Raw genomic sequence first — 27,455 nt, 5'->3', positions numbered from 1 at the left:
TTCTGTTCATTACGAGAAGCATGGTTTGAGCTCGACGGAATCCAGGAGGCCGGCATTCGGAGTCAATCTTTGTCCTGTTACGCTTTCTTTTTTGACTGCCACCTGCAACTCTGCGACCTCAGCCCGAGTGCCCGACGACCACATTTTGATGGATTCCTTTGGGACGAAGTTTAAGCGGCTGATGCAGTTGATACCTTCAGCCACTGAAACTGGTACATGTATGATTAAATAATCGAGCATTCGAAGGCCGTCACATAGGAATGGCACCAAAACTTCAGAAAATTGCCATAGAAGAAACACCCATGAGATGGACCGATGGTCCAGTATGAGGGACTCGGCTCTTCTGTCACGCCACGAGGCAGCCTTGCAGGTCGTTGATGTGAGTAGCCCAACTACTTAGGGGTGATTCATTCTCTAATTGTTTCAAAAAAAACAAACGATATATTCGTAAACAAGAAATAATTTATAAATAAAAAATTTATATACGTAATTTTAGTGATTAAAAAACAATGCTGAAAAACAAACATCATTGATAAATTTAAAATCAACTTCGAATTTAATATTAAAAATTTAAATTTTAACTTTAATATAAACATGAGAGAAAAAAAAAGGTGTAAGTGCATGTCTCGCCTCGCCTAGGTTAGTACTTAAACTTACGGACCACTGTGGTCACCGGCGAAACTAGTAAGCTACAGCTAGCCTCTCTTCTTGTTCAAAGAATCAAAGGTACCGTGTGGCTATCTTGAATACTTGACCAGGGCTAATAATTCCCAACCCTATTAGTAGAATCATCAAAAATAAATGGAGAAACTTTAGTTCGTAAAATCTTTTGTGTTTATTAGCATGTGCATGGGCTGTAAAGAGCGGCATTCTTTATTTCTTTAGACTGAAAGCTGTGCAGGGCTGTTCTGATCCGGCGGTGATCTCCCAGAAGATCCCCCTGTTCCAGAAGCCCAATCGCCCAAAGTTCCCAACCCTACGCTACGTAACGCCACGCTGACTTGTGGGACCACAAACCCAAGATGGCCCACTTCCCAGTGTAAAACTAGTATCACTGCCCGGAAAGCTGGAAGGCATCAAGTGGACGAACGGGCGGGCGACTCGTGGGGTCCGCCACCGAGGCCGCAACCGGCGCGTCGGTCTCCACGCGGAATCCTACTATCGCCTACAGACAGGTGGGACCCGCGCGATCTCCACCCCGGTCCCACCCCCTGACACCTCTCTACCGCTGCCACTATATAATAGCCCGCGCATCCTCCGCTTGCCTCCCCGCTAAGCATCGCGGCAATTGAGCCACGAATTGGACAGGGACGCGCCGATACGCAAACACAGAATCCAGGAGGACACGGGTGATCTCGCCGGAGTCAGCCGGCACGGGGTGTTCTACGGCGCCGGATCTCGCCGGAGTAAAGGTCGCACTTGGCACGGGCTTGTTCTACGGCGTGTCGAGGGCGGCGGCGAGCTCGTTTTGCCTGCGGTGACCCGAGGAGATGGGGAGAGGAGGACACGCCCATTTCCTGGACGCGTGCTTCCTCTGCCGGAAGCGCCTCGCCGGCAACCGCGACATCTTCATGTACAGGTGCCGCCCGCCCCGCTCTCTCGCGACTCTCTCCTTCCTTATTCTTTTTTCCTCCCCTCTGCCTTCCTTCGCCAAGCGCCATGGAATCTCACTCGTGTGCGGATCGAGCAGAGGGGACACGCCGTTCTGCAGCGAGGAGTGCAGGCAGGAGCAGATGGAGGCGGACGCGGCGGCGGAGAGGAGGGAGAAAGCCGGCGCCGGGAAGCTGACACGTGGGGCCTCCTCACGCAGGGAGGTGGAGGGCCCGCAGGAGCGGAGCAACGTCCGGGCCGGGTCTATTCTAGCCCTATGATGCCTCTACCGTAGTGCTAAATTTGTCTCGAATATCATCATTTTTCTTTTTCTTTTTTCATAAAACTCCACCAAAGAAAGATCGCTTTTTACGTAAAAAAACGGGTTTGTATTTTTTTGGTTAAACCCCTTGGGTAGTTTGGTGGTGTATTAGCGTGTTTCCCGCTGTATCAATCCCGTGTGTGTATAGATGTCTGCATTAGTCTAAATTTAGAGATGATAATAAAAAGCTCTAAAGGGTTGTTTTTGCCCCTGTAAACAAATTGTTCAGAAATGCATGCTGATGAGCTGATCTATCGATGGATTTTGAAAATCAAGTATATTACTAGTGTCCGTTCAGTTAACCGGTTGCTTTTCTCTGTTTGTGTAGTACTCCATCCGTTCCAAAATAAACTAATTTTTCACTTTTTATCTTTAATTTTTGACTTTTCGTCTTATTTAATTTTTTTACGATTGATATTTTTGTTTTTATTAGATGCGTTTTATTTTAATTTTCTAAAAAACTTTTAAATAAAACGAATGATCAAACGATGGACATAGGAACCGGAGAATTTGTTTTTTTTACGAAGCGAGTATGAGAGGTTGCAATCTGTTGTACCGTGGTGAACTGGTGAGCTACGTGGTGATGCGCGCGATCGGTGTCCTAACGCCATTTGATGGCGCGGGACAGGTGGCCGAGCATACGTCCCCAGAATTGACCAGTCCCGTCGCTGATGTACCCAAGCGTTTGGCCGGACGACATGTTAATTCTGACCATGTGCGTTGTGTATATATGCCTCTCTCACGAGTCACAACTACACGAAATTAATTCTTGTTGTCGGATGCCTCCGAAGAGAGACTGCTACTGCACACTTAAATTTTTTTTTCCCAGAGCTATTGGGGTGATTCTTCGGTTTTTCTATGAAAAATGACCAAACAAAGTATTTCAAACGAAAAATAAATTATAAATAGAACTTATATGCACATGTCTTTAGCGATCGATCTAAAAGTCAAGACTGGAAAATAAGCTAGAATAAAAATCATCAAATTAACTCTAAATTTAAAGTTAAAAGTTTAAATTTCGACTTATAACCATAAGCAAAAACGAAAATACGAGTGACTTGCTGCACAACAATTTGGAACCGTATAATTATTTTCTGTCAACTGTAGATTGATGAACTGCTTCACATAGTATCGTGTATACCTCCTACCACTACCCAAAATTCCAATAACTATATTACTCCCTCCGATTTCAAATAATTGACACCATTACTATTCATTTGGTAACTTTGATCATTCCGTTTTTTTGAAAAATTATTGTGTATATAGAAAAATATGCTATATTAGTAATGTATGATGTATAAATGTAGAACCGTACCACTTTCACTAATCATCAACTGATTATTTAAATGTTATTAATGGTCGAAGTTAAAATAGTAATAATCAACGGCGACAAGTAAATAAAGACGAAGAGAGTATTTTTAATCATACTTATCCTAATGATTTGGGTACGGATATATGAATGGTTAATCAATAATCAGTAGCATCTCTGCATCGTAACATATGCACGAATATATGAATGAGTAATGGGTGACCAGCTATACGTGGGTGTGGTGAAGTTACCTATGACTATGAGGCCACTGCCTGGGTTCCATGCTCTTTTGGTACGTCACGCTCACGCGCAAATCAAGCACAAAAGACGAAACTTTGACATGGATGAAATCTGCCAAGACCAAGAGCTAACCCTGATGACGAGACCATTCAGGCCGGTGATATATGGAGCTAGTTAGCTCGGTACAGCGCACTAGCTCCGGAGCTACTCCACTAAAGAAAAAAAAGGAGGTGATGGATGGTAGCAACCAAAATCACAGTGGTCGGTCACGCTGGGTCACCCATCATTGATCACGTTGGTTGTGCTTGGCATGGTCGGCAATGTCGGAGCAATAGACAAATCTCCGTGATGTGCACGTCCAAATGAAAAAGAACTGAACGTTTCGGGGCCTACGGATCTCGGGCTATAGAGTCATACACAAGGCTCACTTGACTTTTTTTCAACAGGCCCGTTTACATGGAGGCAAGTCATGCGATGTTTGGGCCACACAATACTGGCCCGTTATTACAGTGTTTCTTCTCATGAAAGGGTGAGTAATCTACCACTAATCTATCACTGATTGTGCAAAGCTTGGAGGTAGTTTACTAGTTTATGTTTTGTTTGGTTAGATCCACTCATTTCTTATTCTAGATCTGGTGTTATCCGAAGTTCCGAAAGTCTGATCGGAACTTTCAAAAGTTTCAGTTTCCACTTTTTAGATTTATTTGTTAATCGTCTATTCATCCCCTCTAAGCCTTGATCTACTCTTTCAATTAGCCTGCACGAGAGAAAATATGGAGGAGGGAAAGAGAGAGTTGTGCAAAACATGCGTGGTACACTGATAGTCATGAGGCTTTTGCGAGAGATGAGCAATCGAGCTTTCTGCTACTGCAGCGGCGAGGAAGGCGAGAGAATGCTTGGCGAGCCGTCGCGGCGTCGGTGTGCGAGAAGATGTGGTAGAGGTGGGGATGTTTTTAATGATCCATCAGACGGAATGTCATACGCTCTATTTTCACTTAATTTAAGGGAGTATATATTTCTGTTCTGGAGTTATGAGAATGCGAGGGCGTGTATGCAGGTAGCTGTTTAGTTGTGGAAACGGTAAGTATTAGGGCAACAACAATGTATATGGTAAAAGTAGTCCATATTAATGAGGTCCACATATATAAACTTTAACTATTGTAACCTTCCCAATGTATATGGATAACAAATAGTATTAGGAGGAGAGAAGAGATAGAAACATATTATATATTTTATTCTCTATAGGCAGCCCATAAGATTATGGGTAGCTTTTATTATTTTTTTTTTGCGATGGACTAGTTCCACAGTGTTACTAGATGGTTTGAATCATATATTTTATTGCTTATGGACACTTTTGAACCATATTGTGGATGCAAGTAATAACAAACGGTTCCATCACGCATATGTGGTGTGAAAATTGGACCATCAGAGCATCTCCAATAGGAGGTTAAAAATTAGCTCCTAAAAATCTTGGATTGAGGGCTGGCCAATAAATTTTGAGGTAAAAAAAACATCCCCATCTCCAAGAGGTGCCTAAAAATATAGTCCCAAAAATTTTAAATATGCCAACTCATGATTATGGCCCTTTGCGACAACCATTTTAGCATATGCATGAGTCAAACATAACAATACTAACAACTCATTCTGAATTCAACAATATATATTACATCTAAGGATAATTTGAGAAGATAAATTGGTATATGACATGAGATACCAGAAGGAAATGTTGGACACTTTTGGACAGTAAATAATTTAATGTATAAATGGACAAAAGTGATTGGCAAATGCTCTTTTCATGAACTTCTGCAACTTCCCATGCACTGCGTGTGCATTGGAGCATCTCAACTCAACTCACAAGGACCTGAAAATCCAGAAACTAAATCAATTTAAGATAATGAGCCTACAATCTATTTATGCATATTGCAAATACTAAAGCTAACAGATCACCCAATTAGCACTGCATAGCAATTGTCACAAGGATTTGTTTAGATCAATTAGACAAGTCTGTTTCTAACTATAGTTATTATATTGTGTAGACTCATAGTAATTGAAATTTTCTAAGCCAAAGATTCAAATTTGTAGAATGGATAACATTTGTAGCTAAGTTCTCATTCTTTACTAATTTTGGTTGCATAATGTTTCTGGGATTGATTTTTTGGTATTAGCATATTTATATTGTAGTCAAGGACATTGGATTATGCAACTAATAAACAAACTTTACTTTTATATGCAAAAATAGAGAGAGAAAGACTTACTACTGCAACGGTGGCTGGAGCTGGCCTGAGGGTGACGACGCCGTGGAACAGCCCAGCTGAAAATGTTGGATTGGCAACCCCAATAGAAGACCAAAATTTGGGTCAAAATAGGTTGGTGTTTGGGGCTACTAAAAATTTGAGAGTTAATTTGAGAAGCTGTTGGAGCAACATTTTTAGCCTCTAATACTAATATTTATTTTTGAGACTTATATTAGGCATCTCTTGGATATGCTCTCACGCGTTTGCGCCAATACTGCGATCATGCGGCCCGGTCCTTAACTATCGTGGCCCGTACGTCGGTGGCAGTACTGTTACAGCCCATCTACTTTTCGTTGCCCTCGTACAAAAGGACCCAGCTAACTTTTACGGCCTTTTGTACGCGGCCCAACGATTAGGCCCGGTTGCCATTTGCGACCGGAGGCGGCTCACATCTCCGAAGTCCACACCCAGGTGAAAAACCCACGGACCTAGCCGCAACCATTGACGGCAAATACTCTCTTTGAGCCACCGTCCCATCCCTTCGGCCATCGCCCGCACGCGACGCGACTAGTATGCTTGCCGCCTGGAGGCTGTCGCAGCGAGCCGTCAACTTCGTTCCCCCCCGCGTGCGATCCCAAACCCTAAACCCTCTCCCCATGGCCGCCGCCGCCGCCGCCGCGTCGCCCAAGCGCTTGAGGGTCTACTCGTCCGTCGCCGGCGATGGTGTCGACTCCGCCAACGGCGCGGGGAGCGGCAGGCGCGTGGGGACGCACAACGGCAGCTTCCACTGCGACGAGGCGCTCGGCTGCTACCTCATCCGCCTCACCTCTCAGTTCGCCGGCGCCGACGTCGTCCGCACCCGCGACCCTCAGGTCTCTCGTCTCGGTCACTGGCTCGAGCTTGTCGTCTGCTCGCAAATTTTTTGGGCAAATCTTGTGGAGTTCCGTAAAATGATTATGGTTCGATGAATTTCCCCGGTCTGCAGGGAGCCAGTGATTTCGTTGCGGTTTTGCCTCTTATAGTCCGTAAAATATGTAGCTATGCTCGATTTCAATACTTACTAGTTACTAATGCAACTCGCTGCTAAATATAATTATTTTAGCTGAATTGGGTTTTCCCAGGAATTTCGTAAGTTTAATGGATACAGGATTCAGCGGTTGTTTTTAACATATCATCGTTCCTTTGTGCGGTTGTTTTAGCAGCATGTCAAACTGTGGACAGAAACCGTAGATATTTGACGGGTTTGTGATCTACAATATTGCAATGTTTATCATCTGGTACCATGAGTTCTACCTTCTTGCATCCGTGCTGGATATGCTCATAGTTTAAGGTGCTGATATTTATTCTTATCCATGACAGAAGTCACAGAACGATTTTGTGTCATAGTGTCTGTGTGATAATTAATATAGCTGCCTTACTTCCTTTGGTAGATATTATAGTGTGGACGTGTGGTATATGTAAGAAATGCTACTTGTAGTGGTATACCATATGACAAACATACACCTTTTCATTTGCTGTAATGTGCTCTTTAATATTTAACTTATCTGGGTTTCCATTTTTCATGTTGAACATCACTGTAGATCCTTGATACTCTGGATGCTGTGCTTGATGTTGGTGGTGTCTATGATCCCAGCCGACATCACTATGATCATCACCAAAAGGGCTTTAATGAGGTCTTTGGTCATGGCTTTAACACAAAACTTAGCAGTGCTGGGCTTGTTTACAAGGTACTTCCCATGGATAATTCAGATTCTGAATCCAGAATTCTTTTCCAGATAACTCCTGAGCAAGGTCCTCTACGTTATTAACCTTTGTAAGCTTTGGTGAATCTGCTACATAAGGGCCTCCAACTGCATTAGTGGATGTTCATGACTGCTGAGTCTGTTTGTAATGTATTAGTCCATTGAAATACCAGTTGCTTTTTGAGGACCATGACTGGCACTCAGTTGTTTTAAACTGTATTTAAATTTGGCAAAAGGGCAGCTTACTTATCATTTAATGTTGACTTGGTATTACAGCACTTTGGAAAAGAGATAATTGCAAAGGAGCTTGAAGTTAGTGAAGACCATGAAGATGTTCACCGGCTGTATCTTGCAATATATAAAAGCTTCGTTGAGGTGTGAATCTGTACAAATTATCAACCTTTGAATGTTTATTGTCTTGCTTTTGATAAAGTAAATGGCTATGTTGAACCTTGTTTTAACTTTTTTTGTTTAATTTCTGTACGTTTTTTTCCATTTTGTTCAATTCCACTTCTTTGTTTTGCTTATCAAAATTGGCTGGGGTTTAGTTAAATACATGCTTACAATGAAATATCCTTTCGATACCTGTCTCATTCATTCTCTTTTGTCCATAAGAAGTGTCAATATTACTGTTTACTATGTATGCTGCGCTAGTGTCTCAGTAATAAAGTTGTGTATTGGCAATATTTGAGTACCAATAGTGAACACTCTTCAAGGGGGAAGATAAGATCTGACAAATTACACCTCAGTTGTACAGAGATCCTTTGTTTTTATTTTTGGAACATGGAACCAACTAACAAATCTAAGAGTTTAGTGTCTAGTAAACATGGTTAGTACTTCAATTTTTCAAGTATTGCCAGCTATTGTCCTTATAATGTTGTAAGTTGCTTACATGGCATAAGTGGGTCTGGTATAGGAGCATGCATTTTATGTGGTAAAATGTGATAATTATCCAGTCTACTGCTTAGCAGAGGTACCAGATATACTTGAATGCATGGCATACTTTTACTTTAAGGTTCACAATTCACCAGTTACTAAGGAGTGCAAAGCTTCAACCCCCTAAAACATCATTTTACATCGTTCTTTGAGACTATTTTTTATGTTCTGTTATTCATTGATGTTTCAGAGAAGCAATAATTGTTGCCATGTAACAGGCACTTGATGCAATCGACAATGGAATCAATCAATATGACACAGACCAACCCCCAAAGTATGTGAACAATACACACTTGTCCTCACGTGTTGGGCGTCTTAATCCAGATTGGACCGATCCAGACCAGTCACCTGAGAAGGAGAATGCAGCGTTTCAACAGGCAATGATGCTTGCTGGAAGTGAATTTATGGAGGTATAAGTTATTCTCTGTACAGTATCCATGTTAGATTATGTGTTGCGATCCATCTTTTTGTATGTGATAATATATTTCACCTTCACTTCCAGAGTGTTCGCTTTCATGTTAAGTCATGGTTACCTGCAAGATCTATTGTCTTGGAGTGTTTGTTGTCAAGAGGAAAGGTTGATCCAAGTGAAGAAATCATGGTTTTGGATAGATTCTGCCCTGTAAGATCTTTTTTCAGTAATGTTCTGCTGAATTGACTAATCAAACCATTACAAGCATGTAACTTGAGAATCTCTTAATATCATGGCAGTGGAAACTCCATCTGTTTGAGCTTGAAGAGGAGATGAAGATTGATCCCCTCACGAAGTATGTACTGTATCAGGTAAGAACTGTTGCCTTTCTCAGCCTATGGTATGGATTTCCTGATGCAGTCCTAGTTACATAAGCTCAAATTGATAGGTAACATGTCGCTTGAAGCTCAGCTTTCTTCTGAATTGTTGTTTCACAGCCTTGAAAGTAAAATTTACTTATACTATGATGCACTTTTCACCATGTTTTTAGAACTTATAGAGTGGTCTTGCTGATTTTCACCCTATTTTATTGTACTCTTATCAAAAATCATTATATTCAATCTAAGCAAAGAAGGAAAATGACCCTTGTTTATGTGCTTAAAGTCGAAGTTCTGAGCATGCTGATTTGTGTGACGTAATTGCAGGATGAGAGGAGCAAAGGTTGGAGAGTACAAGCTGTTTCCGTTGCTCCGGATAGATTCGAGAGCCGAAAGCCTCTGCCAGAAAAATGGAGGGGCTTGAGAGATGATGAGCTGTCGAACGATATTGGCATTCCTGGATGTGTTTTTGTTCATATGAGCGGCTTCATTGGTGGCAACAAGACGTATGAGGGAGCGTTGGAAATGGCAAGAGCTGCTCTCAAATGTTGACTCGGCGCTCGGCGGAGGCTTCAAGCAGCAACACACTGTCACCCAATTTATCATTGAGTTGTAGTAACACAGTTAACCAGCTGAATTTCATGTTACCGGCTCGTAATTGGCATTTGAGTACGCATGCTCCTTGCGTAAAACATCCTTAGCTGACACGAGAGAGGTCTGTTACCATTTATTTAATATTTATTTAATCTCGAATGACGAGTTTATGATTGCATTTACAAAAGATGATGGAACATATTGATTTGTCGTAGTAAGTACAATATACGCATTTGCAGCTGAATCACAGTACTGCATTTGCGTACGGCGGAAAAAAAATAGCACTTGATGTCAATTTTGCTTTATTAAAAGCCTAAAAAAGGCGCAAGGGTGATTTGGGAACTTACTCTTGAAGTGAAGAAATACATGCGACGAATGTGAATCGCTATGGATAATGGATTGAAGATTTTACTTACAACCCTATGTGCACGAGATATGTGCAAAAATAACTAGAATTGCAACGGAATACAACGCTGTTCCTGTCCTGGATATCGCAGTCATCACACCTTCACACGTTTGGCATCTGCGCACGCAGCCTCCAAGTCTCCAACGAAGAACAAGATCCGATCGGATATCTGCCGCTGCTCGTCCTCGGCACTCTGCGCACGAGCATCCGCGTCCTTCTTGCTATCGCAGCTTACATGCTGCCTGGACCCCAGGTACCTCTGAATCTCGCCCTGGTATATCAGGTAATAGTCGCTTCCTTCTCTGACGATCTTGACACCCCTGAAAAGAACATAGAGCCGTAACTTTCAGAGTTCACTGCTTCAGAAATGACGCATTCTCTGCAATATACAGTATGCATGCCACGTCGGTCTGTATATGAGATATCGAGATGACGGTGCCAAGGTAAGAAGAGGGTATATAGATCAACAGCGATGGGTCACTGAATATGGCAACTTACAGTCCATATCGGTCGCATCGGTTCTGCACAATGAAGACGTCCTTCCATGTCTTGGAGCCCTCCGGCTCCGGACCGTAGAACGCTGCAGCATCCGCTCCCCATCTGTCCTTGAACAGCCTGCGCCACAGCTCGTCATCGGAGGCCAACGTGTTCCACTTCCTGCAAACTGAATTTTTGCAACAGCACCGGCGTCGTCAAGGCCATCATATATTCATTGCACCGAACAACTCAAAAGTTATTCAGACCCGATCAATCAACCGTTCAGTTCAGAGATGTGTAGCTTGTGACAATTCAAGCCGCCGCGAGTGCAGCAATTGTGACTTGCTGCTCTGGACAAGAACCGCAAAAGGATGCAACACGAATTGCGAAAAAGAAGGGCAGGAAGCAGCACCTCGGGGAGCAGAGGCGAGAGACCGGTGATCCAGAAGGTGGAAGATCTTGAGGCACAGCTCCGCAGGCAGACCATCCATCTCGCCTCCCAATTCTCCGACCGAAACCCCGAAATCCTCTGGAGCTCAGCAAGAACCAGCGCCAGGAAAGTCTTCAGGATCCGAGGCTCCTCAGATCCGGAGCCGCGGGGTGCTCAGCGGAGGGCACGATGATGAGCGGAGGAGGAGAGGATGATGCGGGAAGGAGAGGCAAAGCGAAGTTCGTTGGCCCCCCGCGGTGGTTAGAACCGAAACGGTTTGCGGTCCTGTCCCTGCCTTGCGATGCGTACCACGAGTGGATGACATGTGGGGCCATCCTCACCGGCCGTGCGTGGGCCCGTTCAGTCATGGGGACTTGGCGCTCGAGCCGTAGAGCGGTGGTGGTGCCGTGGTGTGGTGTGCACCGTGCGCGCGATTCGCCAAGTGACACCTCGCATGCGGTGGCGCATCTGGCAGTGGGTGTTCCGCTTCACGTGAGATGTGTCCGCCTCTCTTCTCCATAAGCGGTATCTGCCTTTGCGGTTTAGTCTCCGCTTTAAGGGCGGGATTACGGAAAGATGAATTTACGCCTTCACCGACCGTTACACTAAGGCTTGCCCTCCTTTCCCCGTGTGTCCGCCGCCTCGGTGTGGTGGTCATCTGCCGCCGCCGCCGCTCTCGCGATGGCGAGGCCGTTGCCGAACCAAGCACGGGGACAGCCGTCCGCCACCTCCCTCCGTCACCTCCCCGGGCACTCGAAGCCGTCGCCGAGGCTGTCCGCGCCGGCTCTCCGGAAGGCCGCGGCGGTGCTCCTCCTCGCTGCGGCCGTGGCGCTGCCCTGTGCCATGCTGTACCGCGCCGCGGTGTTGAATGCGGTTCAGACGGTGCAGGTGGGCTGGGATCGCAGTCCGTGGTGGGAGCGGGACCAGCCGCCCCCTGCCGTTATGGTTCCCGAGGAGGACGGCGACGGCGATCCCGTTGCTGCCGACGATCTGGTGCGCTTTACTTCCATTTCCTCCTCTTCGTTCCTGCTGTTTAATCATGTGCCCTTTGTAGTTTTCTGTAGCAGTTCAAGTTATCTGATGTGGGAACTGTCCTGTGCTTAGCATATAGATTTCCTATGTGTCGTTATTACTGAATCGCGTGCTTATACTCTCGCTATTTACTCATTTTGATTTTAGGTTATTTTTAGTCATCGATCCTGTTTGGTTATTACTGTTGTTATGGATCATGATATTCCATTAATCAATTCGATCGCCTATTAGTTACATATACGTTAAGTTCAGCAGGCATTGCAGCAATAAACAATAACCAAATTCCTACCACCATGGGCATCTTCACTTTGTCGTCACTTTCAACCCTACCAATTTTTTGGTGCATTTTGGTGTTACCAAATTTTGGTAGCATTGGATGCATTTGGTGTAAAGTTTATCAAATTTTGGTAGAGTCTTAAGAGCGTAAACTTCTGAAATTACCAAAATCTGGTAGGTAGCAATGGTAATAATGTGTTTGGTCTGTTGCCTTATCAAGATTTTGGTAATCCAAAATTTAGTAGGCTGAAAGTAGCAACAAAGGGAACATGCACTATGATTTATAGTGGAACCTGTGAAAAATCCTTGTATTCTTATTCCATGCAACAAAGGGAACATGCACTATTTTCTTTCCCATTAAAATCTGAAAACTAATATAGTTGTGAAAATAAGCTTGATTAGTTTCTTACTACTTTCCTGAGTGGATGCATTTTCACTGCTGTCTTATATGTCATTAATTCGAGACATCAAGCATCGCTAATAGATCTGCATTTTTGTTATTGCATTTATTCTTTAGGACAGTGGCGACCTCAAACTTGAGCAAGTTCTGCAGGAGGCCTCTATGGATAATAAGACCATTATATTGACCACGCTTAATGCTGCATGGGCTTATCCAGGCTCAGTCATTGATCTTTTTATCAACAGTTTTCGCCGTGGTGTTAGGACTAGTTCACTTTTGAGACATCTTGTGATAATAACATTTGATGGGAAGGCTTACAAAAGATGTATGAAGATCCACACATACTGCTTCGCTCTTCCAACTGAGGATGTGGATTTTTCTCAGGAGAAGAGGTTTCAGACTTCTGGGTATCTGGAGATGATGTGGAAAAGGTTGGATTTCTTGCGGCTAGTTCTCGAAAAAGGTTACAGCTTCATTTTCTCGGTAAAGTTACTTGCATGTTCATTCATTCTGTCTATATTGAATAAGTACTCAGCTTTTATATCCACATAGAGATGTACTGTTTTCCAAAGAAAAAGCAGATGTGAAACTGAAATAGACTTGCTTATCTGTCTCACCTGATATACCTTTTTATCTGCATTTCAGGATGCAGACGTCATGTGGTTCCGCAATCCTTTTCCACATTTCTACCCTGATGGAGATTTTCAGATTGCATGTGATCACTATGTAGGCAATGCAACTGACTTGGGAAACATAGCTAACGGAGGATTTAACTATGTGAGGTCGAACAATCAAAGCATAGAGTTCTACAAGTTTTGGTATTCTTCACGACTGAGATATCCTGGCTATCATGATCAGGATGTGTTTAACTTTATAAAGCACGATCCTTATATTACAGATATTGGACTGAAAATTAAGTTCCTAAGCACTACATACTTTGGTGGCATTTGTGAACCTAGCAGAGATTTAAACAACGTTTGCACTATGCATGTAAACTGTTGTATTGGGTTACAGAGCAAACTTCATGATCTAAGAATCATGATGGAAGACTGGAGCAATTATATGTCTATGCCACCAAGCTTAAAAAGATTTGCGGCATTCTCATGGAGGGTACCACAAAATTGCAGGTGCAATGCTACCTTGGAATTTAATTTGGCATGCGTCTTTTCCCCCCCAAAATTTTGTGTGATAAGTACAGCTGGTATTCATGTCCTGAGTTTTCTCTCTCCTGATGATGTGTCTGATAATTTTGTCTCCTCTTTGCAGTCTTTCATTACTTAACCAGTGAGACATACTTTTGGGGTTGCTAACTGTTGGACATGCCAATTTTCTGAGCACATAACTGCCGGAAAGAAAAAAATACTTTGAAGGTTGGTTTCTTGCATTTTTTGTGTTATCTGTTTTACCAACTTCAGCTATTGTAATATTATGTTGTCAGTTTGTTACTAGTAGCTAGATGGAGCTTGTGCCTGACACCAGTGTGAATGAAGTCATACTCAGGGGGTTTCTCTCTCTTAAAAAAAAGTCTTACACAGGAGCTCTGTTAAAAGTAGCAAACTAAATTAGATATCTAGTCTGAATTGATGGGGAGACACAGCCACCCACTGGAATAATGCCATTGGATAGTGAACTCACATTCAATTCTGTCATGTTTCAGGAGAAAAGGACTGCTGCATCATGAACTTTGCCAAAATTTGATGCCTTCAGTAATGTTGTGCATCTATCTTTGGGAACATAGTGTCAGCAAAGCTGCAAAGGTGCTTTCTGATCTCCCTTTGATTATGCATGGTTCTCTTTTTTCATTTCTTTTTTAGTTATAACATGTTTGTTGATCTGGAACTGTAGCCATGCAAATATGCAATTTTAAATTGCGTAAAACTGGTAGAAGTTTCATCTATGTGAAAAGTACCGCAAAATACACAGCTGCATGACCTTGGCAAGGGCTTTTGGGACCCGGACATTGGTACGTAAATACCAGCTTTTGCAAGTTTTTTAGAAAACACAGTGCAGCACAATGTTTAGGCATCCATTTTTTTCTCTCATTTTAGCAGATTGAAATTAATTTGTTAATAGATACGGGGAATTCCCCCAATGCTCTAATGCAAAGGATTGCCTGAATCTGTCCCATATGTATAGGGCCAGTCTACTTCTCTGTCTTTCTTACGTACTCCTTCCGTCCCAAAATAAATTAATCTTTCACTTTTTACCTACATTGTTTGACTCTTCGTCTTATTTGAAAAAAATTATGATTAATATTTTTGTTTTTTAGATGATAAATCATGAATAGTACTTTAAATGTGACTAATTTTTTTAAAATTTCTTGAAATTTTTTTTTAAAACGCTGGACACGAAGACCAAAGAATTGGTTTTTTGTGGGATAGAGGGAGTAGTATCTACCTTCTTCTCTCGCTCTGTCATTCACATTATTAAAATCAAGTGCAATGAGCCGTCTTATTTGTTGGTTGGCGCTGTACACATTACATCCCCTGTCTATAGTCTCTTCCCATTCTCTTGTAGAAATTCGGCCATTATTATAGGTTTCACATTTTTCTTCACACTGAAGCTATGCCCGCCGCCGTTATTATAGGTAGCTGTGCACGATATCCGCCCAACAGGATGGATACATGGTGAAGTAGCGAATGCATTTTCTCTTTGGTCTTTACCCACCATCCACTAGATCCATTCCATTTTCTTTGCTGCTTCCCATCGCCTTCTTTGATGCATCTAGGAAGAACTGCTCGTCCCTCCTAAAGTCGACACTGGCAAGCCCCATCATTCCTTCTCCCAGCGGAAAATGTCAGTGAGCTTAGGGTCCATAATTTCCCATTGTTGCTTTTCTTCCTCATCCCAGGCTCATTTTAGCCCTTCTCCTACTTGCTTTCCTCTTCCCAATGAGGAACCGGCAAGCCGATAACCTTCGTCGTCCTCAACAAGGCATCGGCGTCCTCTTCATCGTCATCACCAACGAGCCCCGTGTCTCATTACTAGGACGCTAATGATGCACCACGCCCTCTACTTCATCAGATTATATGGGTGAGCTCCATGCATATTATGGGTAGAAAGATTTTGAAAATTTTCAGTTGGAGAACTCTGAAGTCAAGGATGCTTATAGAGTTGTCTAGTTTTGAGTTGAAAGATTTAGATTTTGAATCAAAAGTTTTGCTAACTTTCATTTGAAATCACATGGGTTCTGGTGCAAAGGTACAACGTTTTTGAGTTTGTAATTGAATGTTTCTGATTTTGAATCAAAAGGTTTCCATTTTACAGATTTTTTTTTCATATTTTCCTCTCCCATTTCTTTATTTTCCCTTTTCGGTTGGGCTGGGCCACGGGCCATTTTCGTGCCTAGGATAGCCCCGCCCCCTGCATGGCATGCCTCAGCCATGGGCTGTGGTTGGGCTCCTGCACAGCATGTGGGTTGACACGGTACGGCCCGGTTGTATCTACTCTAGCTATGATGAGGGACACAAGCGCTTTATCGGCTGTACGGCAGACCGAGAGTTGGAAACTGGTCATGGAATTGGCGTGCAAAGCCACAATAGACCGAGAGTTGGAAACTGGTTAGTTCGGTTGGACGGCTCTGCTAGCGGACTGGTTGATTAGTTCAAAAGAAAACTGGAAATCCATGCTCGAACACGAGTCCTGATCGCCCTTGGTGCGATTACATAGGCTGGGTTTTCGTCGATGCCTTAGTCCTTAGACTCAGGTCAGGCCCATTCTGTCCTGTCCGCTGTGGACTTTCTATTTTCTTAAATATAGTTAAGGGTTCTTTTGGAATGCATGAAGCCTGAGGTCCTTATGCAATGGTTCAGTGACTTTTATCCCCGATTATTGTTGTAAGAATAAATTTCACCAAACTACATATTTTGCTCATTATATCACAAAATTACGGGTTTAAAAATTTCTCATAGAATCATAAAATTAGCACACCTATTGTCACAAAACTACATGTAAATAACTTTGCCGGTTATATTCACAGTTTACCTAAAGCATATGGGACCCACCTATAATCTATAGATTGTTCACTGCCACATTTGAATGTGCAGATTCAGATACTTGATTACAGAAACATTGAAATGCATAATCCACTACTTAATTACTGATCACCATCACCTATTAATGACTCATCTTGAACTACAGGTGGGCCCCATATGTTAGGTAACGGTGAATGGTAAAACATGTCGTTTTGTGATAACTTGTATCACTAAATCTGTAGTTTTGTGATATCATCCTTAAATCTGTAGTTTTACATATAATGGACAAAGTACTTATAGTTTTATGATAATAGATACACTAAACCTATAGCTTTGTGAGACAAATCCTTAGATATGTAGTTCTGTAAATGGATGGGCAACATACACGTGGTTTTATGAAGTTTACCCTTTTTGCTATAATTGCCTTGCGCTGATATGCATGTACTCCTTTGTTGGCAAATTGGTATACCGAGGCCAAGTTTGATGATTCCCCTAATATCAAGCATAAATTAAGCTTCTCGTTGATTCATTCACTTATTTAGGTAGTAGTCACTCGTATTTGGAGAAAGCCGAAACAAAAATCGCCGTCGGTACCAGTCACTCAATAGACTGATCCTATCTTATCAGAAAAAACAGGGTCTTATCCTATATACTTTTGTCATGTATGATTCTGGCGCCCTTTTTTCAAGTCATAATCACCTTCGATCCACTTATTAGTATCTTCTTTTTCAAAAGCTCGTTTAGCACATATTTCGATTCTATATGCACCCTGAAAAGACATGGACACATGGTCGTCCCATGCTCGGGACCTTGCTAGCTGGAGCTGCACCATGACAAGTGTTCCTTCAGCTTTGATTCTCCATCCATGCTGAATGTGTCAAGCTTTGGTCAGTGCAATCTGTGAGATGTATGTGTTAAGCTGAACGCACAGACCATTTCACCAAAAGCTTCAGTTTATATATATTTTTCTTCTTCTCCAGTATATCTCTTGTTCTTCCGGCGGGTCTCGAACGTGAAAATAGGCGGGCTCCGAAAAAATAGGAGTTACGTAGTAACTGTTTGTGTCCCAAGAGCAACCACGTGAGATGGTATCTTCTCGGCCGTCTTTTCACTTGGGATCAGGAAAGACTTGACTGTTTGTTTGTGCCCTAAGAGCAACTGCGAGTCCCTGTCGCGCTTTAAGCTCACTCAAAGCTCTTTTTCCGGCGGCTGGTGTGCCATCCCGTGATGTGCCTATCAAGCGGAATCTGACCTGAAATCAGTGGATCCTGCCTGCAATGTGAAAGATGATAGATTTCGTTGAATAAATCCTGGTGGGTATTGATAACAATTTGTGTACGGTGTGCACGACTCTAATTGGCGGCAGAGAAGAATGCGACCCAACCATCAGGGTGAAGCACAAGGTGTTGGAAGTAGAGGCCATGCCAGCATTTCTAGGCACGTACAATAACAAGGCATCAGCTATCTATAGGATATTAGGATCTACTATCTATTATATTATAGACGCAACAAAAAAAAACTTACCACTTTTGCTTTGGAGGTTGGAAATTACCACGTTAATCACGAAAAAGAAGAATATGATTTGTTAGATCTCGGTATACAAAATACAACTTTACCTATGAAAATATATGTAAAGAGTTATATAAAAAATCCAAAATTATGGAAATAGAATGTAAGAGTTGTATGTGAAATCCAAACATTATATCTATAAACCAATAGTTGTATATTAAATCCAGATATACTTTTATATGCACTAGTATCTATAAAAACATGATTAGAGAGTAGTATATTAAATCTAATTCCACGTGAATTATTTAGATCCACCCAAACTATTCTGGATATTATAAACACACCTTGAAAAGGATGCACCAATGGTTGCTCTAGATGCTAGAAATTCCCATGTTAGTCAGATAAAGAAAATAAATTTTTGAACTCTAAATCATGATGTATTTAGATTATAATGGTGTAGATTGATCGATACAGATACAGTTGTATTAAGTACAACTGCATTTGTAGAAATAGAAGCTATGAATTGTATACAAAATTTAAATATGTAGAAATAGAAAGTAAGAGTTGTACATGAAATCAAAATCAACATGAATAGAGGTTTAGAAGTTAAGTGTTGGATATGAAATCCAAATCGACTTTTAAAATAAAGACAATTATATATAAGAAACAATTTATTTGTTGAGTAGTATATCAAAAATAATTTAACTCTCCCGTGCAAAATTATGCATGAAAATCCCCTAGTTTAAGATGGTGTAGGTAATAAGAGAGGACATGCCAAAAGAAGAGGTGATATTTAAGGATTTGCCACTTTTCAATTTGATGTTTAACAACTTGTCATTCTACGTCTCTGACACACGAGTCCTAGATTGTTAAACGCCAAATTGTTAAACGCCACTTAATGCCCCTAAGAAGAAATACCATGATGGTCTTGGCACGAGAAATGTCTTTCATTTTTCAAAATAAAGTACAAACACATACACACACTTTCACCCATATGAACATGCACATGCATATTTCGTACTATGAGCACTTTCGAAGACTGGCTTCGTCACATGTTACCACTATTAGCACCTTCGAAGAGGCTGGTCACATATATGTTGAGCTTGATAAAGTCACCACATACGCTAGGGGTGTAAACAGTAATAGAAAAAAATATGGAAGTGAAAAATGAAATGATTTTGTTGTTTTACTTTCAATTTCCCTATTTTGATGAAACTACTATTTTATGATGCAGTGATTATTGTATTTCTAAATACACCAATATCTATGGTATTTCTCTTTATTTGGCCCATGCCCCATAGTATATCGGATCATCAACTTTTCAACCAAACCCTCTTGAGTACATGGCCAAAGAATGAATTTAAGTGATTATATTAAGTAATTATGTTATGTTAAATGTGCGATTTTGTAGTTCAATGTTTCTAACAGCGATTATCAACCTCTAATCAATACCGGCTTGTTTCTGTTTGTATAATTCTGTTTTTGATTTTTTTTTTGATATTTATGATATATTTTTTGAGAAAAAATGGTCATGGAAAAGGTTGAAGGTGTTTTGCAACTGTTTCCATCCCTAACAGACGCTTCGTTGTCAACAGTTCTGTTGCCTGCCATTGGAAGAATAATTAATCGTAAATATGAGTGCGTGCGCCCAATCTAAGATTTGAACCCAAGTACATATGGCAAACATAAGATTTAAACTCGTGTGGACAAGTTTCACCACTAGCAACCTTACCAGTTGAGCTAAGGTCCACCTTGCAAAAAATATGTCTACTGCTAATGTTGTTTTCTTAAAAAAAAACATTTTGCCGTTTGTGTTCAACTCGTTTTTGGCTCCAAATGGATATGCTCCATGCAACAATTCAAATTGTATTTACGGGCAAAAGTAATCAGCCATTGTTTCGCTGATAGGCTGATAGCCAGTGCATCGTGCGTATGTCGTTGTGAATTAAAGATATCCACATGCAGAGCCCTAATTTATGTTAATAAATTTTAGTTTATAGATATTTAACTAAATCTACGTGATATCTATGAACTGTTCTGTCCATTCGTTTGATCTATGCCGCTAGTTCTATTGGACTTTCACCTTAACTTGGAACCTGCATAGTTAAAATCCTGGCTCCACTGAACCAAAGTGGTTTCTGGTCTCTAGGAGAAAAGTGAATTATTTTGGATACTGGAGGTTTCATTATGTGTAAGTTTGTAGCTAATAGCTAATAGTTTGGTCTCCCTCTCTTGAGCTGCACAGAAAAAGGAAAATGCAAACAAAACAAAAGGATTGACCTTACTAAGGATATACCCGACTAACCAGTTTGCTCTGTCTAAAGGCGTGATTAGGCGTGACTGGTGCTTCAGGTGAAAAATCTTTCTTTTGTGTCGCACTTGTATAGTTTCGTGGTTGTGTTCCTTGGCCAAGCCACAACAACCTTGACGCCGATCCGAGCGAAAGGTGCCACTATGCTTTTGCTCGCACTGCAAAAGCCAAACTTAGGCGGCTAAGCATCGTGTGGCTCGGTGGCTAGCTATGGCCAGATACAATAGCAAAGTCACTACAGCTAACTTACTACTGGTTAAAAAAATAATATCAATTATAGCTGATTTGGAGCATGTGCAATAGTAGGTTATAAGCCAGCTATAAATATATTTTAAAGAGATAACAGAGAAGAGAGAAGAGTAGTGAACTACTAATTTTGTAGCCAACTGTAGCACGTGTAGCACGTGCTTCAAGACGCAGTGTGGGTATGATATGTGGGACCATATATTAATGCTTTGTAGGTAACTATTATATAAATTAACTATTAGATTAACTATAGATGAATTGGAGCTAGTAATTGACTACTATCGAACTTGCTCTTAGTAGTCGATTTATATAATACTCTCTTTTGTTTTTTATTTGATGCCGTTGACTTTTAAATTTATATTTGATCGTTCATCTTATTCAAAATTTTACGCAAATATTTTAAACTATAAATTATTCTTAAAGTTCTTTTCATAATAAATCAAATCATATCAAAATAATTAATATATATATATACACATTTATTGAATAAGACTAACGATAAAACATATATAAAAAAGTTAACCACGTCAAATAAAAAAAACTAAAGGGAGCATTTGGCTAAATTTCCGCTACATGATCTACATCTCTCGCACCAATTTTTTATAACTCCTGCTATAACTAACTATAAATATGTGCCAATTTTTTTCTCTGTCATTGTCTCTTCTTCCATATAAGCACAAATATAATACACTAATTTATAGTCAAATTGTATTACTCTATTATATTTGCTCTAAACAGCTAAACCGGCTTATCCACCCCTCAATATCCACTAGCATATTTTTCAAACTACTAAACAATATATTCTATATGGAAAATTTCCACATAAGAGTTGTTCTAAAAATCAAACAAATATATTTTTAAAGTCTTTTAATAATTAACACTTATATCTCATTTTACATGCGACTAATCAGCCAAATCCGGCCTCTCGAAAGAACAGGTTCTTAGGCTTGAAAAGTGGCATCCATCCCAAGGTCACCCATCCGCTATTACCTCGACACATCTAGAGATGGCAATGGGGACCCGTGACCCAAGACCCGATGGGTATTTACTCTATTAGGAATAGATACGGGTATGAGCTAAATGCATTACCAGTGGGTAAATAAATGGGTAAATACCTTTACCCAACGGGTACGCGGGTATAAGAACGTTCCTATGATATCCATACCCGTTTACTCGCGGGATAATAAATACCCGGAAGCCCAAATGAACATTCTGGCCTATATATGAAATTAGGTTAGCCCAATATGAAACCCTAGATATTTAAGTCTTAACCCATATATGAAATTATGTGGATTTATGTATTGTCTATTACTACTTAAGTACTACTTGATGGGATTTATGGTATTGTGTGACTGATGCGGATGTCTTGTCGTTGCTATAATTGGATCAAAATATTTTGTGTTATTTTTATTGTCATGTCAAATTTGGCGGGTAAATGGGTGACCCGCGGGTGAGGCTTACCCAAGAGGTTCTTGGGTACGAGTATGGGGAATTTTTTATACCTGTGACGGGTATGGAGATTTTGGTGAGTGTAAATTTTAATGGTGGGTATGGGGTACCAAGGGGCTGTTTGGATGGTATACTCAATTTGTCTAAGGTTGCCACAATATTTTAGCTAACTTGCCTAAGGTTTGGCTAACAAAAATAGAGCCACACTTTAGCTAGCATGTGACAAGTGTGCCACACTTTCCTGTGTCATTGACATGTGGGCCATGTATATTACAAATAGAATCTTGTCACAAGTGTGGCACAAACCAAACATACATCTAACTTGATCAAATTTGACTAACTTGAGGTGTGGTAAACTTAGGCAAGTTGCGATAATCAACCAAACAACCTCCAATACCCGATGGGTATTTATCCATTGCCATCCCTAGACACATCACACGTGAAACACACTTCCATCGTGCGTGCATATACAGCCTGCAACCTGTGGTCTGTGAAACCTGTACGTCGAGCAGCAGCAGCCGTGCGTGGTATGAGCTACGTGCTGCTGGTGTCGTAGTCGTATATCTCGCAACCTACCCGTCAGTTTACGCTTGTTGGCTCGACCCCCCATGTGATTCGTGCTGCGGAAAGGCGCCGCTGCCATGTGCGAAGTGCCCTCCCCTCCCTGCTTTTGGGCTTGCACCACTACTACAACAACAAAAGGAGCCCCAGGAGGAGATCACATGTACATCCGCAGCGGTGGAGGCTTACTGAAAGGTGAAATTCTCGGCAAGCCAAGCCAGCCGCATATCGTCTTTCGGAACCGGCTCGAATATCTCACGGGCTCACCGATGGTCGCTGCTCGTACCGGTGTTTTTTTTCGCGTCTCACGTCGCAAAACGGGGCTTGTTTTTGCGACCCGGCAGGCGTTTCTGCGCGCTTTTCCGAGAGCATTTCCAGTCTCGGCTCGCGGCGGCCATGCACACGCCATGTCGAAAAGAACGGTGGTGAGGGGTGGGCTAGAAGCGTGACCACCACTGGGCAACGGGGGCAAAAAAAAGGCTGGGAACATGCACGCAGGAGAGAACATGTAGGCCGTGGCAGAGTGACATGTAGCAGGAGACGCCGAAAGTATCTGTACCCGGCTTGTTCGTGTGGCTCCTGCCTCGGACATCTGTCCCTTCCCCGCGACCTTTTGTGAGCCAAAAAAGCGTGTCCACTCTGGTTGTGCGCGGTAAGGATTAGAGTTGCCAATTGTATAGATCTTCCGTGAATGTTGATCTGTGCTATTATGCTCACGCACAGGACAAGTGAAATATTTAGAATTTTGTTTCCTCTAATCGAGCTACAAGTGTTAGGATGGATATGGGCATCCCGAGAATAATATAGGATCAGACATAATTCAATTAAATAAACTATATTTTATTTTATAGTGAGAATTAGTTTATTTAGTTGAACCAAAATTGATCCTAAGTTAACCATAAGCTGACCTACTGGTGCCATTCCTATGCTTGCCTTAGTACTTACTAGAAAATAAGTTTTTCTAGCAGTAAGCGTTCATTAAAGTCTTGCTTGAAACCGCATAATATAAACTTTTAAATCTTCGCTACACATCCACTTGAGATGTACAGGCCAGTTTAATTCATCTTATAAAAAAAGATTAACGCCAAAAGACTCTTCGTTTCAACCTCTGGGCCTAAGTTTAGATTTGAGTGGCTTTGAATGATACGTCACTAAAATGTGGCTATGTGGTCCGCTTGTACCAATTAAAGTAGGGTATGCAGGTTATAGATCTGTCTTGTGCAAATGATTCTTTTATAACAATTTTAAATCATTTACTGGTTTTTAAATTACACTGAATATTGAATTGTTTAAAAGTAGAAAGTGGATAGGAGTATATGGCTTTAAAGTTAAAGCTTAACCCTTAAACTTCATGAAATTTCAAGTTGCAAAATATACTCTCTTTTTTTGCTTTGTTCAGTCGAGCACATTGTAAAAATGCAATTACACTATGGAGGGTTCCTTGCGCGATTGCACAGTGCTATTGAGAAATATGGAGCTGCTAGTTTTACTGCTTTGCTTAATCTATTTCTTGTGCAGCTATTATATGATGTATTTACTCATACTCTTCTATCTACATTATAAGATTTTTTTTAAGTCGTACCATAAATTTACGTACATGGATGGTAATAAATCTAGATACGTATATGAAATATACATATTACTACCTCCATTTTATAACCTAAGATATTTGATTTTTTCGGTTGCAATATTTGACCATTCGTCTCATTTAAAAATTTAGTATAAATATAAAAAATAACAAGTCGTGCTTAAAGTTCTTTTGATAATAAAGCAAGTCACAAGCAAAATAAATAATATTTTCATAATTTTTGAATAAGACAAATGGTCAAACATTACAAGAAAAAAATCAAACATCTTACGTTATAAAACGGAGTGATAATTAATAAATATCTTACGATGTAAAACTGATAGAGTATTATTTCATAAACAAGAAATGGTCTATTTGAGACTTTATCAAAAGAGAGCATTATCAGTCCCACTCTAAACCTGCTTCAGCCATAGCGTGGGAGCCCAAAGGAGAGGCCCTACCGCCTAACCTGAGTTCTCTCTTCTTCTTTTTTTTTCCTTCGTTCATATTAAGAACCAAAGTCGCCGAGCAACTGCCCCGCGCGAGCTCTATATAAAGCAAGCAAACCAACCCCTTCCTACACTACCACACACGCCTCTCGCGCTGCCCAAATCGCCTATATCTCTCTCTCCCACACTGCTCAAGCAGCTAGCACAGCACACTCGATCGATCACGCCATTTCTTCGATCCTACCAGGCGTCGGCTGCCATGGCGAGAATGCTCCTTGAGGCGGCCTCCGGCTCGGTGGAGGACTCCCTCAACTCGGACCTGATCGTCATCCTCGCCGGCTTGCTCTGCGCGCTCGTCTGCGTCCTCGGCCTCGGCCTCGTCGCCCGGTGCGCGTGCTCGCGGCGCTGGGCACGGGGCGCCGGGACAGCGCCCGGCTCCGCCGCCGCCAACGCCGCCGCGGCGAACAAGGGCGTCAAGAAGGAGGTGCTCCGCTCGCTGCCGACCATCACCTACATCACCGACGGGGAGGCGGAGGAGTGCGCCATCTGCCTCGTGGAGTTCGAGGACGGCGAGACCGTGCGCGTGCTGCCGCAGTGCGACCACCGCTTCCACGCCGCCTGCATCGACACGTGGCTGCGCGCGCACTCGTCGTGCCCGTCGTGCCGCCGCGTGCTGGTCGCCACCGAGATGCCCCCCGGCGAGCGGTGCGGCCGCTGCGGCGCGCGCTCCGGCGGCATCAGGGCGCTCTGGAGCTGGAAGGCGCCGGCGGCCTGCGACGCCGAGGGGCCAGCGTCGTTCTTGGCGTAGTGGCTTGCGCACTAACTCTGGCCTGAACCAAGAGACAGAGAGCGAGAAAAAAAGAATTCATTATTAGACATTAACCAATGTGCAAACTTATATTGGTTAAGCTCTATTGATTTCTTTTCTTCCCCTTTTCCTGGTTTTCATCTAGCCATAGGCTTAATTATTTTTTAGATTTGGCCTGTGAGTACCAATCAGTAGAGTAGTAACTTAGCTAGCAATAGTGAGCATTTGGTAGGGTCAGTTACCAGGATGTAAGCACCGATTTGATGGGGAAATGTGTGGTCATTGTAACTTATTTGCACATATATTCATATTTGCACGTAATTATCTTTAATTGCAATACAAAATCCAAATTTTGTACTACTACTAGCTAGTAGCAATTTTTATTGTCTGCAGGGGGATCCTTTGGAACAAAAGAATTTTGAGGGAACTTTTAGTGAAATTTTAAAGGATTAGATTCCTACGGAAAAAAAATTCTATATGGCATTTTGGAATAAATGAATGCCTCTACTAAATTCCTTTGAAATTACTTCGGAACGTCTCAATACATAAGAATTTTGGAGGGTTCCACATGAGTTCTAGTCTCAGAAAAAAATACTTTGTCGGTTTGTCTCTTCTAATATTCTTGTTTTCTCCCGCCCTTGATGGAAACGATCATTACAGTTTTTATGTGTTTTTTCAATCCATAGTATTTTGGTTCATAGAGCACTTCAATCATGTAATTTTCCTATTACTATGCTTTAAGAATCTTGCATTCCAAATGAGCTCTTTATGTGCAATTTTCATTTTGAAAAATATGTCAATAACAATGGGCACATGCAGGGACCATGAGATAACTTAGCAATTATTTGCAGATACGTGCTTTTCGCTTTTAGAAAAGCCTTTGAAAGATCCTTCCTTATTTTGATTTCTCAAGTGTGTGTTTGTTTGAAATTAGTTTTTTAAGTTAAACTCACGTTGAGATGACCTACAAGAAGAAAATAATTAATACTCCCTATATTTCATATTATAAGTTATTTTTAGTTTTGCCCTAAGTCAATTTTTTTTAAGTTTGATCAAGTTTATAAAAAAAGTGTGTCCACATCTATGGCACAAAATTAGTTTAATTAAATCCACTATTGATTATATTTATGTATGTATATTTCTTTTGTTTAAAAGTATTACTATATTTTTCTATAATATTTGGTCAAATTCAAAGAGGTTTGACTTGTGATAAATTTGAAGTAACTTATAAAATGAAATGGAGGAAGCATGTGTTTCTCAGCTGAACTTAATGAAATGTGTCCAATTATCATGATTTGTTTCGTTTTTTGAACCTTTTTTATATTAAATTTCGAAAATAAACCATACAAATTGTTTTAGAAGTAAACCTTTTGGAAACGCCATATGGTGTTGCACAGTTACACTACAAAGCACTACTATTTATGTACTAAGTCCATCCCAAAATGAAGCTATTCGTACAACTCATCCTTAATCCTAGATTGAAGTTGTTTATACACCTATCTCATTATTTCAACAAATTACAGTCATTTTTCATTTAATTTTTGACACCTACATTCTCTTATTAACCAATCACAATATTTCTCTATTCATTCCACTTTCTTAATCCTTGTAATCAGCTTTAGAAAGGGCTATATTTTAGGACAGGGGGAATATGCCGTGGCAACAATAGCTTGCCATGCCACCATGAGTGGCATGTCAAAATACTTGCTACGTCACACTGTTTCATTGGAATGACAACATCAACACACCAATTAAAATGGCATAGTAAAAAAAATACTCGGATATAGAAATAAGTTTTAGATGA

The 27,455-nt window shown here is 41.3% G+C and overlaps 5 protein-coding genes across 7 annotated transcripts; 4 read left to right on the top strand and 1 right to left on the bottom strand.

Annotated features, from left to right (window-relative positions):
* The first annotated feature begins 1,286 nt into the window (after positions 1–1,286).
* Positions 1,287–2,216, top strand: LOC102717495 (FCS-Like Zinc finger 2-like). The gene is made up of 2 exons (XM_006647638.3): positions 1,287–1,579; positions 1,691–2,216. Exons 1-2 carry the CDS (start codon positions 1,491–1,493, stop codon positions 1,869–1,871), a joined length of 270 nt encoding a protein of 89 aa, XP_006647701.1. The 5' UTR covers positions 1,287–1,490; the 3' UTR covers positions 1,872–2,216.
* A 4,034-nt stretch (positions 2,217–6,250) lies between these two features.
* LOC102717216 (MYG1 protein C694.04c) lies at positions 6,251–9,939 on the top strand. The gene is made up of 7 exons (XM_006647637.3): positions 6,251–6,567; positions 7,276–7,422; positions 7,714–7,812; positions 8,592–8,783; positions 8,876–8,995; positions 9,085–9,156; positions 9,490–9,939. The coding sequence occupies exons 1-7, from the start codon at positions 6,268–6,270 to the stop codon at positions 9,712–9,714; spliced, it is 1,155 nt and encodes a 384-aa protein (XP_006647700.2). The 5' UTR covers positions 6,251–6,267; the 3' UTR covers positions 9,715–9,939.
* A 102-nt stretch (positions 9,940–10,041) lies between these two features.
* On the bottom strand, positions 10,042–11,304 carry LOC102720683. The gene is made up of 3 exons (XM_006648882.2): positions 11,052–11,304; positions 10,661–10,826; positions 10,042–10,482 (listed from the first exon to the last, which is right to left on the bottom strand). The coding sequence occupies exons 1-3, from the start codon at positions 11,128–11,130 to the stop codon at positions 10,257–10,259; spliced, it is 471 nt and encodes a 156-aa protein (XP_006648945.1). The 5' UTR covers positions 11,131–11,304; the 3' UTR covers positions 10,042–10,256.
* Positions 11,305–11,709: 405 nt separating this feature from the next.
* LOC102716934 (uncharacterized protein At4g15970-like) lies at positions 11,710–14,954 on the top strand. 3 transcript variants are annotated; one of them, XR_001549554.2, is made up of 6 exons: positions 11,710–12,062; positions 12,895–13,260; positions 13,423–13,904; positions 14,044–14,147; positions 14,435–14,534; positions 14,623–14,954. XR_001549554.2 is itself a non-coding variant. In XM_015833578.2 (4 exons), the coding sequence occupies exons 1-4, from the start codon at positions 11,751–11,753 to the stop codon at positions 14,063–14,065; spliced, it is 1,182 nt and encodes a 393-aa protein (XP_015689064.1). In that variant the 5' UTR covers positions 11,710–11,750; the 3' UTR covers positions 14,066–14,148. The 3 variants fall into 3 exon arrangements, 1 of the variants encoding a protein (XP_015689064.1); XR_001549555.2 differs by having other exon boundaries at positions 11,881–12,062; positions 12,900–13,260; XM_015833578.2 differs by lacking the exons at positions 14,435–14,534; positions 14,623–14,954 and having other exon boundaries at positions 14,044–14,148.
* Positions 14,955–24,959: 10,005 nt separating this feature from the next.
* On the top strand, positions 24,960–25,943 carry LOC121053582 (RING-H2 finger protein ATL80-like). Its single transcript, XM_040521139.1, has one exon. It carries the CDS (start codon positions 25,103–25,105, stop codon positions 25,649–25,651), a length of 549 nt encoding a protein of 182 aa, XP_040377073.1. The 5' UTR covers positions 24,960–25,102; the 3' UTR covers positions 25,652–25,943.
* The last annotated feature ends 1,512 nt before the right edge of the window (positions 25,944–27,455 follow it).

This window comes from Oryza brachyantha, chromosome 2 (assembly GCF_000231095.2).
Source record: "Oryza brachyantha chromosome 2, ObraRS2, whole genome shotgun sequence".
Classification (NCBI taxonomy): domain Eukaryota; kingdom Viridiplantae; phylum Streptophyta; class Magnoliopsida; order Poales; family Poaceae; genus Oryza; species Oryza brachyantha.
Note: the sequence above shows the minus strand (reverse complement) of the source record. Positions and strands in the feature narration are given on the sequence as shown.

Coding starts and splice junctions, on each gene's coding strand:
- LOC102720683 (XM_006648882.2), bottom strand. CDS start 11,130: ATGGATGGTCTGCCTGCGGAGCTGTGCCTCAAGATCTTCCACCTTCTG. Junction 10,827..11,051: donor TCTCGCCTCTGCTCCCCGAG/GTGCTGCTTCCT, acceptor GCAAAAATTCAG/TTTGCAGGAAGTGGAACACG. Junction 10,483..10,660: donor CGATGCGACCGATATGGACT/GTAAGTTGCCAT, acceptor TGTTCTTTTCAG/GGGTGTCAAGATCGTCAGAG.
- LOC102717495 (XM_006647638.3), top strand. CDS start 1,491: ATGGGGAGAGGAGGACACGCCCATTTCCTGGACGCGTGCTTCCTCTGC. Junction 1,580..1,690: donor CGCGACATCTTCATGTACAG/GTGCCGCCCGCC, acceptor CGGATCGAGCAG/AGGGGACACGCCGTTCTGCA.
- LOC102717216 (XM_006647637.3), top strand. CDS start 6,268: ATGCTTGCCGCCTGGAGGCTGTCGCAGCGAGCCGTCAACTTCGTTCCC. Junction 6,568..7,275: donor TCCGCACCCGCGACCCTCAG/GTCTCTCGTCTC, acceptor ACATCACTGTAG/ATCCTTGATACTCTGGATGC. Junction 8,784..8,875: donor CTGGAAGTGAATTTATGGAG/GTATAAGTTATT, acceptor CTTCACTTCCAG/AGTGTTCGCTTTCATGTTAA.
- LOC121053582 (XM_040521139.1), top strand. CDS start 25,103: ATGGCGAGAATGCTCCTTGAGGCGGCCTCCGGCTCGGTGGAGGACTCC.
- LOC102716934 (XM_015833578.2), top strand. CDS start 11,751: ATGGCGAGGCCGTTGCCGAACCAAGCACGGGGACAGCCGTCCGCCACC. Junction 13,261..13,422: donor GTTACAGCTTCATTTTCTCG/GTAAAGTTACTT, acceptor TCTGCATTTCAG/GATGCAGACGTCATGTGGTT. Junction 13,905..14,043: donor AGGGTACCACAAAATTGCAG/GTGCAATGCTAC, acceptor TCCTCTTTGCAG/TCTTTCATTACTTAACCAGT.